General features: G+C 40.5%; 2 protein-coding genes and 1 pseudogene across 3 annotated transcripts in view; 2 read left to right on the top strand and 1 right to left on the bottom strand.

The window, feature by feature from the left end:
* The window catches only part of LOC149096071 (substance-P receptor-like), a 103450-nt gene that overhangs the window by 24433 nt on the left and 64056 nt on the right, over positions 1 to 14961 (top strand). The window lies entirely within an intron of this gene.
* Positions 395 to 2183, top strand: LOC149096078 (uncharacterized; annotated as a pseudogene). The gene is made up of 2 exons (XR_016204465.1): positions 395 to 638; positions 895 to 2183. The product of XR_016204465.1 is annotated as an uncharacterized LOC149096078 (transcript).
* On the bottom strand, positions 2430 to 4430 carry LOC149096077 (uncharacterized). Its single transcript, XM_089280768.1, has 2 exons — positions 4181 to 4430; positions 2430 to 3771 (listed from the first exon to the last, which is right to left on the bottom strand). Exons 1-2 carry the CDS (start codon positions 4300 to 4302, stop codon positions 2523 to 2525), a joined length of 1371 nt encoding a protein of 456 aa, XP_089136894.1. The 5' UTR covers positions 4303 to 4430; the 3' UTR covers positions 2430 to 2522.

Below are 14961 nucleotides of genomic sequence, written 5' to 3'. Positions count from 1 at the left end.
TCCTCGGGCAGACTTCCTTTAGACAGCAAATACAGAACGCTAATCGGTCGCTCCTTGTCAGAGTCACCGCGCGAACTGAATTCAGACGAGTGTAGCCTGGGCTAAACTTAACGCAAATTGAAAAAGGGGGGGGGGGGAGGGGGGAGGGTCGATAAATAATGAAAAAAATACCTAAATAAATGAAACATGCGGCAAGGAGTTCCTACATTTCATGCTAGGTAAGATTTACAAGCTGCTGTCATAGCGAAAGCAGAAAACAAAAACAAAGAAATGAAAAAAAAAAAAAAAAAAATCAAAAAACACCTGATTCAGTCTTTAACACCGTTTTCATAAATCCAGACATATATATATATATATATATATATATATATATATATATCCTATATATGGAGTTCTAAAGCTTTGACGTCACGTTGTCATGGAAGCAGAATTTTCTGTTCTAAACAAACGCGCTCAGCGAGAAAAATGGCGTCGCTTTCAATCGCTTCGTTGATCTCTTTCTTCTTTGAAGAAAAAAATCCATTGAGCGGGGAGAAAACCATTATAAATCGGATCATATTGAGTCATTTAGTTACCAACAGGGTGTTCTACGCGGAGAGGTCCATGCAAGCATGAAAAAAAAGGTCTACAAAATCACGGTGAGTAGAGCGATCGTTTTTAAACAGTTGCCGAAGTAATATTTGTAGATATTCAGCACGCATCCTATTGTTTTCTCCTTAAATTTCACAATTCAGCGTTAGTCAGTTTATATTTATTTCAGCTTCTACGGCTCCTTGAACCAATTAAAGCGTGTAGGCCTTTTTCGTCCGAAAATCGTAAAGCTACGATCGTCTATCAGAGAAGTTACGTTCACTTAGTTTCCTTATGTTGTACTTCTCATCTGAACCCTTTTAGATATACCTAAATGAGCAATTTGACATAAAATCCACGGAGTGTGAATGTCCAAGAGGTAAATTCAAATGCAGCCACGCGGCTGCACTTTTTATCCACGGCATTCACAATCTCAGCCGCACGGACATCGAGTGCCGATGGAGGAAGAGGAAGTCAAACAGCTCCCTGTCACTGCTGGCAGTCGAAGAAATGTTTCCCCTGCCAAAGAAGTATGTGGCGATTTCTAGAACTCCTGATGCATTAGATCGGTCTGCACTTTATGAAGACTTGAAAGAGTGTGGTAGATTCACTGGTCTGTGCTGGCTTATGAGCCCTGAACCAGCACCCGAAGCCAAACTGCCCATTCCAACAATTGAAGAAATTATTTATTCAGACGAGTTTCTTCAAACCAGAGGGTCTCAACAACAGCTGGATTGCTTGGTGCGTAAAGCCAAGGTCGACGAAAGGGATATCGTCTTAGTCAGTGAAATGACTGTGGGCCAGCGAGACAACCCAACCTGGCCTCTTGCAAGAAGAGGAAGACTGACTGGAAGCAATTTTGGCTCTGTTTTGCAGGCAAAAAGAGTCACTCCATCCCTTCTGAAACGACTCCTTGGGGAGTATGATTTGTCCCGAGTTAAGGCAGTACAGTGGGGGGTAAACAATGAAACAGAAGCTCTCAGAGCATTTACAAGGTTAACTGGAAAGACTGTTCTGGAAACTGGAATATGGCTGGATGCTTCCGGAATTATTGCTGCTTCCCCTGATGGCCTAGTGGATGAAGATTCTGTTTTGGAAGCAAAGTGTCCCTACACGGAAAGAAACATGACAATTGAAGAGGCAGTCAACACCTCTCCCAATTTCTGCTTGGAGAAAACTGAAGGTGGCCAATATGCTTTGAAGAAAGAACATGTTTATTGGCATCAAATTCAAGGGGAGATGTACTTCTCTCGCCGGAAGTTTTTTTTATTTTGTTATCTGGACAGCTAAAGATGTGGTAGTTTTAAAAATAGCAAGGGATGAAACCTGGAGTGAAAACATTCCAAAGCTTATGCAGTTTTATTTTGATCACCTCTTCCCAAAGGTTGTTGAGGGACAGTTATAACCTTACATGATTGTCATCTATAATAATAATATAAAGAATTTGGGCTTTATGTATTTCCTTGGGGTAATCCCATTAGAAAAGATTGGGAATGCTTGTCGGGCAATTGAAATTGAACCCCTAAAAGAGCACAATCTGAGGAAGTCCTGCAGAGCCAGGGCATTTGGATACTTTGTTGTGCAAACTTATTTTTGAAAGTTCCCCCCCCCCCCCCCTTTCCCCGACCTTACCTCAAGGTCTGAATCTTTCACTGTCTTAGTGTAGATAATTTAAAATTAAAATTTAATTTGTAATATAAACACCTGACCCACTTAAAGTGCACTTATTCATGATTATTCATTGGGTGTCATAAGGGTGGGTGAGGGTGTAAGGGTGCACTCCGTATACACCAGCCAGAAGACTATTTTTAAGTTAGTGTTAACCCTCATTGTGCGGGTGAAGATATACATAATGTAAATCCACTAATGATTGCAGATTTATTTCACTCCAAATAACCAATGTATTTTACCTAGTTAATACTTAATTCCATTTCAACAATAAATATTTATTATTAGTCAAATTCATAACCCTCACATCCCTCCTTGATGAGAGGAAACTGTAAATTGACTAGTGATGCACACAATTGAAATATGATGTCTGCATGACAACGCAAATATGAGGGTATAAAACTTAAGATCTTAAAGTCCTTAAGCCTAGCATTTACCCGATCAACATGAATTCTGCATTTTGCTATGGCTTTTGTTGCCCTTGCTTCACTCTCGGTGAATGCACCATTGTTTAAAAAAGGTGGTATATTTACAGAAACACCATTTGGTACAAGATCCTGTATAACAAAACCCTTGTCTGCCAGGACCTTATCTCCAGCAGTTAGGTGGTTTAGCAATCCTGATTGCTGCACAACTGCCTTGTCGGATATCGACCCTGGATAAAGTTGACTTACATAAGTAATAACATCATTTGGGGCTACACCCACAATAACTTTGAAGGAATGCATTCCCCTATAGTTAGAATGGGTAGCATTTTGCTGGCTCATTAGCCCAGGTGCGGCAATCTCAATATCTGTACAGTCTATTACAACTCTACAAGAACCAAATTGACTAAAAGATGATGGGGCAGACAACTTGTTCTTATCCCTACTTGGAATTGATGTCATGAGGTCATTAAATAAAATTGATTGCAGTACATGAATGGAGATTGTTACAATATTTGCTATTGGGGATACACTGCAATTAAATAACTGTGCAAGATGAAGGTTTGTATAATTTTGTCTTACTTTCATCAAGGTAATAAATATTTGGTCTTCAAAAGTAAATGATTCAACTTTCCAACCAGAAAAGTAACTGATGGCCTGTTTGAACCTGCATGTATAATTAACAACAATATGAAAAACTTCCCTTGTTGGAAGCCCAGTCTCCATCTTTAAAACATTTTCATCAATTGCTGACACTGTGTAATGTTTTTGCAAGTAGTCATTTTTTTCTTTAAGGTCCATTAGGTCCCTTTCTGCTTGTTGCAGTTCTGCTTCCAGGATAATTTCTCTTGTTGTTGATGGTCTCTCCAAAATTTCCCCAGTGTCTTCTTGACAGTCTTGTTCTTTTTCCCTTGCTGCTTTTATCATATCTTGTAGAGACTCCTTCTTTGCTGGCTCGATTTTTTTCTTCTTTTTTGGCTTTCCTTCTTCTGCAGCGAAGAGTTTGTCTTGATTTCTCTTGAAAATTTCAGGACCATTGCTTTTATTTCCATCTCTGAAATGGCAACTGCAGACTCGGGCGTGTTTTCCTGGCTCTCTATCTTGTCTCCTGTAGCGGAAAGAGGATTATTTTAGCTGCATATTTTGAAAAGAAACCACCTTCTTTTAAAATAAAAGAAAATGCAAATACTGTGGGCATTGGTAAACGTATAAAGCTGGATTATTAAAAGCAACTACAACCAAACCTGTAGTATCTAACATTAATTTCAAGCGAGTCGAACGTTAATTCTCCTCTTCAAGGAAAGACATTTAAAATCTGCAGAAAGGCCACCTGACAACCCATAACAAATAGTAAGCAAACTGTATGAACTTTGTAATAAATGTGAGCTTGAGCTTAGTTTCATAACAAAGATGGCGACAGTCTATCTGCATCAACGCGACTGCCTGCAAACGTACTTTTCTTACCACCTATGTATCATGATCCGGGATAAGTATTTAAACCTCTGACCTTTACTAACCTCAGTAGGCGAACCCATCTTCTGTATTCATCCAGCTTTTTCTCCTTGTTAGGGAATCCGAAAAACCGGCACGTATGGCTTTCCGAGTGATGGTCACACTCGGGCGCGAAGCAATGCACCATTTCGATTGTTTCCTTTCAAATTCCTTTTCAGTTTTACAACTTTCATGTGAATTACAACGTCAATCGTATTCGAAGTCTCCTGGTGCTTTTCTAAACGATAATTACACCCTTGACCTCTTCAATACAAAAGCTACCAAAAGGACGCGCAATATGACAAGCGTTTGTTTAGAACAGGAATTTTTGGCGCCATGGTAACGTGACGTCACACTTTAGGACTCTATAGGGAAGAGACTATAATAATAGTTTCTTGGTATATAATTAACATAGGGCCGGGAGCGTTTAATATATATTATAATTTATCATATTGCTCTGTACAAGGACTGGGAGGATCTTGACCCCGGTCGTGTGCACAGACCTCACTGTGTTCGGTCTGTAATCACGATCTCGGTCAAGATTCTCCCTAACAGACCTCCTGCTCGGTTAATAAGACCTAAGTCTTGACAGTGGCTGTGTTATAACAGAAGGGCTTCAAATGCTTTTATGTTAATGCAGAAAAATTATTAGTTTCTTCGAGAACAACTTACCCAATTGTAAGCCTAGCCTGCAGAGTAAGTACCCCATACCGGCAGTCCGAACTGTTAAAAATCTATGCCCTGTTTTGTTGTTCTAGAACAAAATGGCTAAATAATCAAACAAAACCTACCCTACTCTACTCCATTCCACTCCACTCCACTTCAATCCACTCTTCTCCACTCTGGTCTTCTCAAGGGGGGATAGTTCCTCGGGAAGTAAGAACCAGGCTCAATGTAATAAATCGGGGAAGGAAGTTGAGGGAAAAATGGCAATGATTGACCGTGCCTCATCATTCAGAGATTACACTTTGTCAACTGGTTTGCATGACAATGGCTGGCATCACCTCTCCCTGACATGGAGAAACACGGATGGAAAGGCGTGTTTGTTTGTAGATGGGATCAAGCTGACGTGTGTAACTAACTACCAGACCGGTCAGACAATCGCTGCAAATGGAAAGTTTATTCTGGGCCAGGAAAAAGACTCATTGGGTACAGTAGCTGATGGGTTTATTTGTTATTGACCTTGCATGAGGTCCTTTCTGGAGAGATGTATGTCGAGTTCTTTTTTTCTTTCTGTCGTTCTTTTTTTGTTTGTTTGTTTGTTTGTTTGTTTTTTTGCTGCGACTCGCTAATTACAAAAAGAACGAGACCATTATTTTCTAATACGGACCGATTAAGTTAATAGTATTTGTTATAACGGCTTGTATAAAAAAAAAAAAATTCTGCTAAAAAATTTATGTGTCGTTGTAAGCCATTCTCGCTAAAAGTGCGCGTGCAAAAGTCAAGAATTCACTTACGTTTTTCGACCGTTTGCAGGTCGTTCATTTGAAGTGGTTTTAAAAATTCCACTTTTTCGCCTATCATGAAGGAAAATTCTAGTGACTGTACTTAAGAGCAAACAGTTCTCTTTTGGGCAATGTTTTGAGCAGTTTGGACGGTCTGTATTGCAAAATTAGGACCTCTTAAGTAACCATTTAGTATTGGTATCATTTTCATCTTAGACCAGTTTTCCATTGAAAGACATGTACAGGTTATTGATTGTGTGGTGACACCTGTAACAGATGAAAGGCAACTGAGATTTTTTTTACTAGGGGTTGGGAGACAGGGGTGGGGGTTGACTTCACTTTTTCCTCATTGGTCTGTCAACGGTGGAGCCAAAAGGCCTGAAAATGGGTTATTTAGACCTTTTTTCAGTTCAGTTTATGTTAATCCTCTGTTGTACTTTCTGTGCTCCCGAGTCTACTCAATGTAGTAGTAAGAAAACAGAAGGATACTAGCTTACTCTTTATCATGATCTCGATCTTGAAACCTGTTCTAGAGGAACAGGGATTGAAATTCACAAATGGTCGACTGATATTTATCATCCTTCAGCTACAAAAAAATTATTTCAGTACATTGCAGTGTTCATGTATGTATGTAGTATGTGAAACCATAGTTAATAGAGGGAAATGGTTATGAAACCTGGCAAAGTTCTTCGCTGTATGTTTTTTTTTTTGAGGTTACTTTGGGAGTTGACCCTGCACAAACCTGGCAAAATACAAAAGGTGGTTAGGTGTGCTGATACAACTATCCAATAGAAGCATTGCCGTTATGTAATAATGCACAGTCTATGATCATACAACAAACGATGTGCAGAGTCAAGGACCTTCCAACATACATCTTAGCCTGTTAGTTTGCTTCTTTGATGTTTATCGGGCCTCTTAACCATTATTCCCTCAATTAACTACGATGAAATGAATGCGTTCGTCCTTAAAAATTTGCGTTCCCTAATTGCTTTTCTTTGTGTGGTTTTGTTTAAAGGTGGTGGCTTTGATTCTGGCCAGGCATATCAAGGTAGCATCAGTCGAGTGAACGTTTGGAATTTTAGAATTACCGAGAAAATAATAAAGCAGATGTCGAGGGAATGTGGATTGGTGAGTGGAAATGTAGTCTCTTAGTACAACTTTAAGAATAACATCTTTGGAGATGTACAGATCATTACTCCTTCATCATGCTCGCTTGCAGGTGGGTCTGGGATTCTAGGAGGGTTGCAGTAGGCTTAACCGTCAACCGTCAAATGGCCAAGACATGAACCGTCAACCGTTACAAACGCAATATTTTTACCATCAACCGTCAAATTAGCAAGCCAATATTAGCCGTGAAATTTCTCAGATATCCTCAAGAACTAAAGGATTGACTCAAATAAGCTCAAGTTATGCTGTTTATAAATGATTCTCGGGAGCAGGCTAGTAATACGTCCAGCGGTAACAAAGGTGATGAAATTACGCTAATTAGACTCGTACTTGAAACCCAAAGACCTAATTTTTAACGCGCGAAAAATAGGACTAAATGGATTAATTAAATATGGGCAAAATTGTATCCTTTTATGAAAAATAGCAGGCAAATTTGCGCTTTAATTTCATGTTATAAACGTCATTTCGAAAAATTAGCCGTCCATCGTCAAGTGACCTAAAATTCGACCGTAACTCTTCAAAACGGCACTCTACCCTATTGAGACTCTCTTCTTATTTTGGAACGTTGAGACGTTAGGAAATAAAATGGTGACGTAGTGTTTAATAAGTCTGTTTGAAGTTTAAAAATCCTGTTCACAGTCCTCTGGAGCACGATAGCTGCCATCAGTACTGAGTTATATCAGAATAAGGTTCTTTAAGGCCGTGTGTACTAACTGGTGTACACAGGAACTACACTTCTTCTGGCGACTGTTGTTAGTAATGCTGCTGTTTCTGCTTAATACCACAACAGGCCATTTCCGAATTACCTCAAGCCTCTTTCTCAAAGTGAGTTTTGGTGCCCATCCTTTCGTATGAAACTGATATTTAATTCATTCACATTCAAATTAAATTCATTTTCATATGAATAACTGTGCACCAGGGCTCACTTTGATAGACAGGTGTAAGGCAACCCGGAAATGGGCTATTGTCCTGATGTAAATAACGTTGTGTAAAACGCACCGATGTGTGTCATAGTTCTATAATTCTCTTTTTCAGTGTCCACAGTTCAAGTTAAGAGAGATGAGTACTGTCAAAACTGTTACGGCAGTGCGTCAAAAGCGGATTGAGGGACAACTCTAAGAGCATTGTTTGATAGCAAACACAACCAAGTTGGAAAAATATGGCGTTGTTTTTATGACTTGGCACTTACTACAGACTCACACTCAAAGTTGTATGCGTATGACACAGTGGAGAACTCAAAATGCTTGCATACGATTCCGGGAAGCCTGTTGCCTATAAATGATTGAAGGAACACTGTTATTCATGATACAACTGCTACGTTCTCTCTTAGCAGAAGGAGCCACGTTCTGTAGACGATGAGAGAATAGTATTTAAGAAATAGAAAACATGATCTCCGTGTTTCTATGGAGTTTTAATAAAAATCTACAAACGTTCTTTCTAGGAAGCCGTTCTCAGATTGGCTACGCTACTCACTATCTATTTTGTTGTAGATAGTGATTAGTGTGCCAGTGAGCGCTTGTTAACAAAAAGATTGAAAGTGAAGAATGATCATCGCAGTTAATTTTCCAATTTAAGCAATTGGAACGAAGAAGCCTGAAAAAATTAGGGCTTCAATGGGATTCGAACCCGTGACCTCCGCGATACCGGTGCGATGCTCTACCAACTGAGCTATGAAGCCACACATTGGGAGCGAGATCAATTAATTGAGTTCATATCTTCCCGTGAGGAGTGAAATGATGTGAAGTTTATATGAAATAATTCATATATGAACTGCGGTAGTAGATGAAAGTGAAGAATGATCATCGCAGTTAATTTTCCAATTTAAGCAATTGGAAAGAGGAAGCCTGAAAAAAAAAAAAAAAAATCAGGGCTTCAACGGGATTCGAACCCGTGATCTCCGCGATACCGGTGCGATGCTCTACCAACTGAGCTATGAAGCCACACATTGGGAAGATATGAACTCAATTAATTGATCTCACTCCCAATGTGTGGTTTCATAGCTCAGTTGGTAGAGCATCGTACCGGTATCGCGGAGGTCACGGGTTCGAATCCCGTTGAAGCCCTGATTTTTTCAGGCTTCTTCTTTCTAATTGCTTAAATTGGAAAATTAACTGCGATAATCATTCTTCACTTTCATCTACTACCGCAGTTCGTATATGAATTATTTCACATAAACTTCACATCATTTCACTCCTCACGGGAAGATATGAACTCAATTAATTGACCTCGCTCCCAATGTGTGGCTTCATAGCTCAGTTGGTAGAGCATCGCACCGGTATCGCGGAGGTCACGGGTTCGAATCCCGTTGAAGCCCTGATTTTTTCAGGCTTCTTCTTTCTAATTGCTTAAATTGGAAAATTAACTGCGATGATCATTCTTCACTTTCATCTACTACCGCAGTTCGTATATGAATTATTTCACATAAACTTCACATCATTTCACTCCTCACGGGAAGATATGAACTCAATTAATTGACCTCGCTCCCAATGTGTGGCTTCATAGCTCAGTTGGTAGAGCATCGCACCGGTATCGCGGAGGTCACGGGTTCGAATCCCGTTGAAGCCCTGATTTTTTCAGGTTCCTTCTTTCCAATGGCTTAAATTGAAAAATTAACTGCGATAATCATTCTTCACTTTCATCTACTACCGCAGTTCATATATGAATTATTTCATATAAACTTCACAACAAAAAGACTGTCGCGTCTTTGCGTCTTCCAGTTGTCTGTGAAGGGGATTTAGATAAAGTTTGAAGTTTATGGCACTACCTAAGTTCGTCAAGGATGTTACAACTTCAATGTCGTGGTTATTGACGGTGATGCGCTCATGTGAGTTGTTATTCATCCTTATGATCTGTGTCTTCCCAGTATTGATGTTAAGTCCTAGTTTGGATAAGACCGCTTCAATGTGTGTAATTTTCTCTTGCATCTGAGAGTTAGTGTGAGCCAAAGGTGCCAAATCATCGGTACAAGTCTTCAAGTTGGTCTACAAGGGCCGACTGTATTTGATTCCTTGAATCAATTGTGGTCTCTTTCATTTCCCAGTCGATGGAGAGAAGGAAAAGAAACGGTGATAGCAGACAAGCCTTTCTGAGCCCCGTTTTAACGTTTCAGGTAAACCACCATCATGGAGAATGCTGCAGCTCGTGCATTGCCTTCGTACGTTTTCCTCACTAACGCTATAATCTTTCTAGAAATTCCGTAGCTCACCATATCCCACAAGATATTTCTATCCAGACTGTCAAACGCCTTTCCATAGTCTACGAAGTTTAAATAGAGTGGAGACCTCCATACAAGGGACTGTCCCATAATTATACAAAGGGTGGCTGTTTGATCTGAAGTTGACCTTCAATCATGGACAAAAGTCTTGGGACAAATTTACACTTTTGGTGCTTTTGCACACACGCCAGACGCGAATACAACTTCACCCGCCTAACCTCGCCCCCCCCCCCCCCCCCCCAACCCCCATACAATGTTGAAAACTAGTACTTGCAATTTCACCTGATTTTTAACATTGTGTTGGTTGGGGATGGGGGACAGCAACGCGTTTTCAAAGGATATAGCAGCGTTTTTTCAAACTTCAGTTCTAAAACACAGATAATTCGTTGCATTACATAAGTGTCCCAAAAAATGTTGTCCACGATTGCCTGATTTTCACGTCTCGTGGAAATATGCACAATCAGGGCGTTTTTTTTTAGCGCTAAATGCGTTTAGAACCCGAGAATGTGAACATCTGAGATTAGAAAGGCATTTCTGAGAACTTTACCCAGCCTTTCCGTATTTTTCATTGGTTTTGGACCGATCGGGAAGGGTGTTGATCTCAAATAATCTAGAAACGTTTGTATGTTATGGCAGTGATAACGGCGTCGCTTGATTTGGATACGTAACGAATTGTTTACATTATAATGTACAGTTTTGCAGATACTTCAAGTACTTAAACGAGAAATTTGGTATTCAAAGTGAGTACTGTTGCTGAGAACCGTTGAGTTATGCAAATAAGGATTGACCAACTCATTGTCCACAACACTAAAAAAATGTCACACAATATTGTTTCGTAAATAAATGAAGGAAATGACTTCCACTGGCGGGAAACAACTTAGCTTGCTGATATTTGGTTCGATACCCTTTCGACGAAATTATAGTTTACGATACTCGCTCACTGCATGTATCATATTCATGATACAGATGACTTTCGGGGTGAAAATCTTCCGTTTTCCTTCCAAAAAAAAAAAAAGACATTTACTCGCTGTTCGACAGACATTCTTGTCATATGCACAATAATCTATAATGCCTTATGCTCGTTGCTGCCTTGAGCGTTAACCACGTGTGTCCTTTCAAATACCTCACGCGCGAGTACGGGATAGAACAAATTCCGATTTACACCACGCGTTTGCGTTGGGAAAAATGGAAAAGAAAAATAAACAGCTTAAATAAACCACAAAATAGCTCAAAAATAATCTTTGTATTACGATCAATTCACAGTGTCGAGAGGAAACACATTTAGACTGTGTGATAGCAAGTGATATTGTGATATTTCAGTGATAAGTGATATTTTATTTCTCAACTGAAATTCAGACATGTAGACGGCCTGAACCCTGCCCAATTCTCACGCAGCGTCTCGTTTACGGCATTCCTCATACGATTTAGAATAATTATATTTGGTACTTTCCCAGTTGTAGACAGAAGCATGATTCCTCTACAGTTCATACACTAGCTGAGGTTGCCTTTCTTGGGTATTTTGACCAGGATTCCATCCTTCCACTCTGATAGTATACATTCCTGTTCCCAGATCTTTGCTGGGAGACTGCAACATGCTCACTGAGGTGTTAATATCAGTTTTCCGTATCTCTGCAGGAATGTTTTCGGTTCCTGTTGCTTTGTTGTTCTTTGGCGATGTGATTGCTTCTCCAACTTTGGTTTCGGTCTGGGGCTCACAATTTATATCTCCTGGTTGGATGGTGGTAGTATTAGAGGATTGGTTGGCGGAGGCCTATTGGGAAGTTGTTGAAAGTGCTCTACCCATCTGTTCCTCTGATCTTCAGTTGCTGTAAGTAGGCAACCGTTTAAATCTCTAATTTAGTGGTAGTAGATATCCATGCTTTGTGTTGTTACTTCTTTCGGCCCAGTACTGTCTAACTGATCTTCTTAGTTTGAGTGGCAGTTTACCAATTAAGAGATGGTGGTCTGAGCTAGCATCTGCTCCCCTCATCATTCTGACATTTAGTAGTGTTTTGATATGCAGGGGTGGTCTATCTTGAGTTGCATGGTCTGTTTCCAGACTTGCAGGAAGGCCCGTTCTACGCTACAAGGACGTCTGCAAATCGATCCGGCAGGTTGGGAGGTAGTGGCTGAAGACCGCAGGGAATGGAGAAGGACCGTACCGTGAAGGCATGTGTCCAGAGGAGCGAGCTAGAGCTGAGGAGTTGAGAGAACATCAGTGCGAAGAGAGGAGGCCAGAGAGCAGATTCCCCGCCCTCAGAGCCAGGCGCGACTCTCACCTGCAACAGAATTGGCCTATATACAGCCACAGCACGCGCTGCAACTCAACCGCAAACTGACTCATGGCGCAGCGTTCCACTGTCTCCCGAGACAGACGGATGCCAACAACAGGGTTAGGCGAGACCCAAGTGGCGTTGTGTATTTTTTTTTTTTTTTCTGAGGGAAAGCGGATCATCCAATTACGAGCTCGTCCTCTGCACATAAGTCCGGAAATCTCTCTCCATTATTGTTCATGTCACCTAAACCATGTGTGCCCATCACTTCTTCATAACCGGTGTTACAGCTTCTAATCTTGGCATTCATGTCTCCCATTAAGATGGTCAGACATTGAGCCTTGAGACGATGAGCCTTTCATAACAGGTCTTTCACCTCCTCGTTAGCATCATTAGTAAGTGCATAATACGTGATAAATCTGGTGAGTATCCAAAGCATGATAGAGATCTCCAGCTCATAATCTAGTTATTAAACAGAAACACAATTTCTAACCCGCAATCATCCAGAATTTTTCCTTTTGGCTATTTTCCAAAAGCTTATAAAATTCTTAATAAAAATTGAGCTCAAAAGATACTATTACTTACCAGTCAGAGTCAGAGACGGAAATACAAACGTAAGGATAGGGGATCGGAATTTCCCTAAATCGCCAAATTTCAACTACAGTGGAAGCTCTCTTAACGGACACTCTCGTAAGCGGACAGCTTCGCACGTACGACCCCCTTCACAAAACCCCGTTTGAACTCCCATACGAACTCTGTATTTACTCATTCTGCAGGCGCACGTTTTCGTAAGCGGCAGCGGACACTTTGAGTGCTGGTGATTTAGACATTTCCTTTGTTCTTAGTCTCCCGTAAGCGGACATCTGTTAGTTAGTACTGCAGTTAGAATTGTCCTGAAATTCTAACTCGTCCGAGTGATAAAATTCACTCTCAGAGTGTTCCTCCCCGTCACTCATTCTCAGCCGCTATAATTTTCAGACCAAAAACAAATCGATGGTTTGTTAATTACCTTTTGCTTGCAAGCCCGTAATCGGCCCGTGGGCATTACGGGAGAATAATGGCCCACAATTCAGTGACAATTAGCCAATCAGAGCGCGCGTTATATCGCCTACAAACACAAGCCATATAAATATATATAGCTTAATTTTATTGGATTTTAATTTTACAAAACGACCGGAAGTCGATGTGACAAAAACAACAACAAGTGGGAAATCACATGACATGCGCGCCGTTTGTAAAATTAGTTGAATGAAAAATTTGAGAGCGAAGCAAGCGAATTTGCTGAATGAAATTGCAATCAAGTCAAATTCAAGAAACGTCTATCAAATGAAGGAGATATAACCTTGGTCAGAAAGTTTGAAAAGCGTTCAAGTTCGCGTCATGGAGAAGAGCCAAATAATTGTGCACTTGCACATTGCCATTGTAATAATGCTGCGGAAAACTTTGATCGCCATGTGACACAGACGTTGTGCCAAAAGTACTCTCGACAAGATCTCTCTCAGGGTTCCCTTGCTTTGAAAGCCTTGGCATTTCGAGCTGTATGTGTGGAGTTCATTGTTGGTCAGTTTTAGAGTCAAGGAGAGAAACTATTTTAGCGTCAGATTCATCTTCAGAATCTCTGAGGCCACCTGGTAGTTTTTCGTGGCTGGTAAAGAACCGGGCTTACTTCGGTTCAACTCAAAACACTCAACGCCTTGAGGTGTTTTTCGCAAGGACAGAATTGTTGGCGCTAGCTGTCGTTGATTCTCTCGTCGTCGTCGGCCAAAAAAGAGACTGAGATGAAACTAGGTCGTCCTCTGTAGCTGTGCGGGATCCTTGCTCTCGGCTGATCCGAGCTTGCTTACTCGAACAGTTTCCTCATCTGCTCATTGGAAACTGGTTTCTTATGGACTACGCCGGCAATTATGCCTGTTTACCTGCGACCTTTTACAAATGCATATGCTCTAATAACTTATTTGCCTGGTCAGAGATAATGGAAAACGGTTTGTTGTGCGGCGGCGTGCGAAGGAAATAATCAACTGGCGGCTTTAATGCATTTAATCAATGAACTTTTGCAATTTACGTGTCATCTTTCTTCCTCGCAGACGAGTAAAAACACTTCAACTGAACATTCAGTTCTTCTTTTGACATTTCTTATATCGGTTTCGAAAATTTGGTGCTACCAGGACTAGCAAGCCATTCTGTTCAAGTAAAATTTGTTTTTGTTATATAATCTTCATGAATGCGTAAAATCTCGCCGGTCCTATTTTAATTTTGCAACTTTAAGGGAAACTTAACGTATACGTGCCGTTAAATATTCTTATCTCGAGCTTTGTGGCTTTTTTGTTGTTACTGGGACGGCATTGTCCATAATTCCCTCTATTTCCTGTGTAGATAGCTCACCAAATGTGATTTTTTTCATCCATTTTCTTTGTCGACGAAACTTCGCTTCACGCGAAAAAGCTCATGCCGAGCGACATTTGCCGCTTTCATTTCCATATAAGGTCAAACGCAGGTATAATGGCTGGTAACCGAGATCCAGTGAACCAATCAGAAAGCTAGAATTGCATTATCCGAGGCTGAGAATTTAATAATAAATAATTGTTTTTTCTTTGATATGAGGGTCATTTCATACATTGCTAAAGATGATTTCATTCATATATAGTGACTAAGCTAATTTACAATGACCAGTGCGGATGGTCTTTTGTGCTGCTTTTGTTGTTTATATA

The sequence above is a fragment of the Orbicella faveolata genome, unplaced genomic scaffold (genome assembly GCF_042242905.1).
Source record: "Orbicella faveolata isolate gen_17 unplaced genomic scaffold, um_ofav_v1 contig_48, whole genome shotgun sequence".
NCBI classification, from domain to species: domain Eukaryota; kingdom Metazoa; phylum Cnidaria; class Anthozoa; order Scleractinia; family Merulinidae; genus Orbicella; species Orbicella faveolata.
The sequence above is the reverse complement of the archived record's forward strand: the minus strand, read 5'-3'. Positions and strand labels throughout refer to the sequence as shown.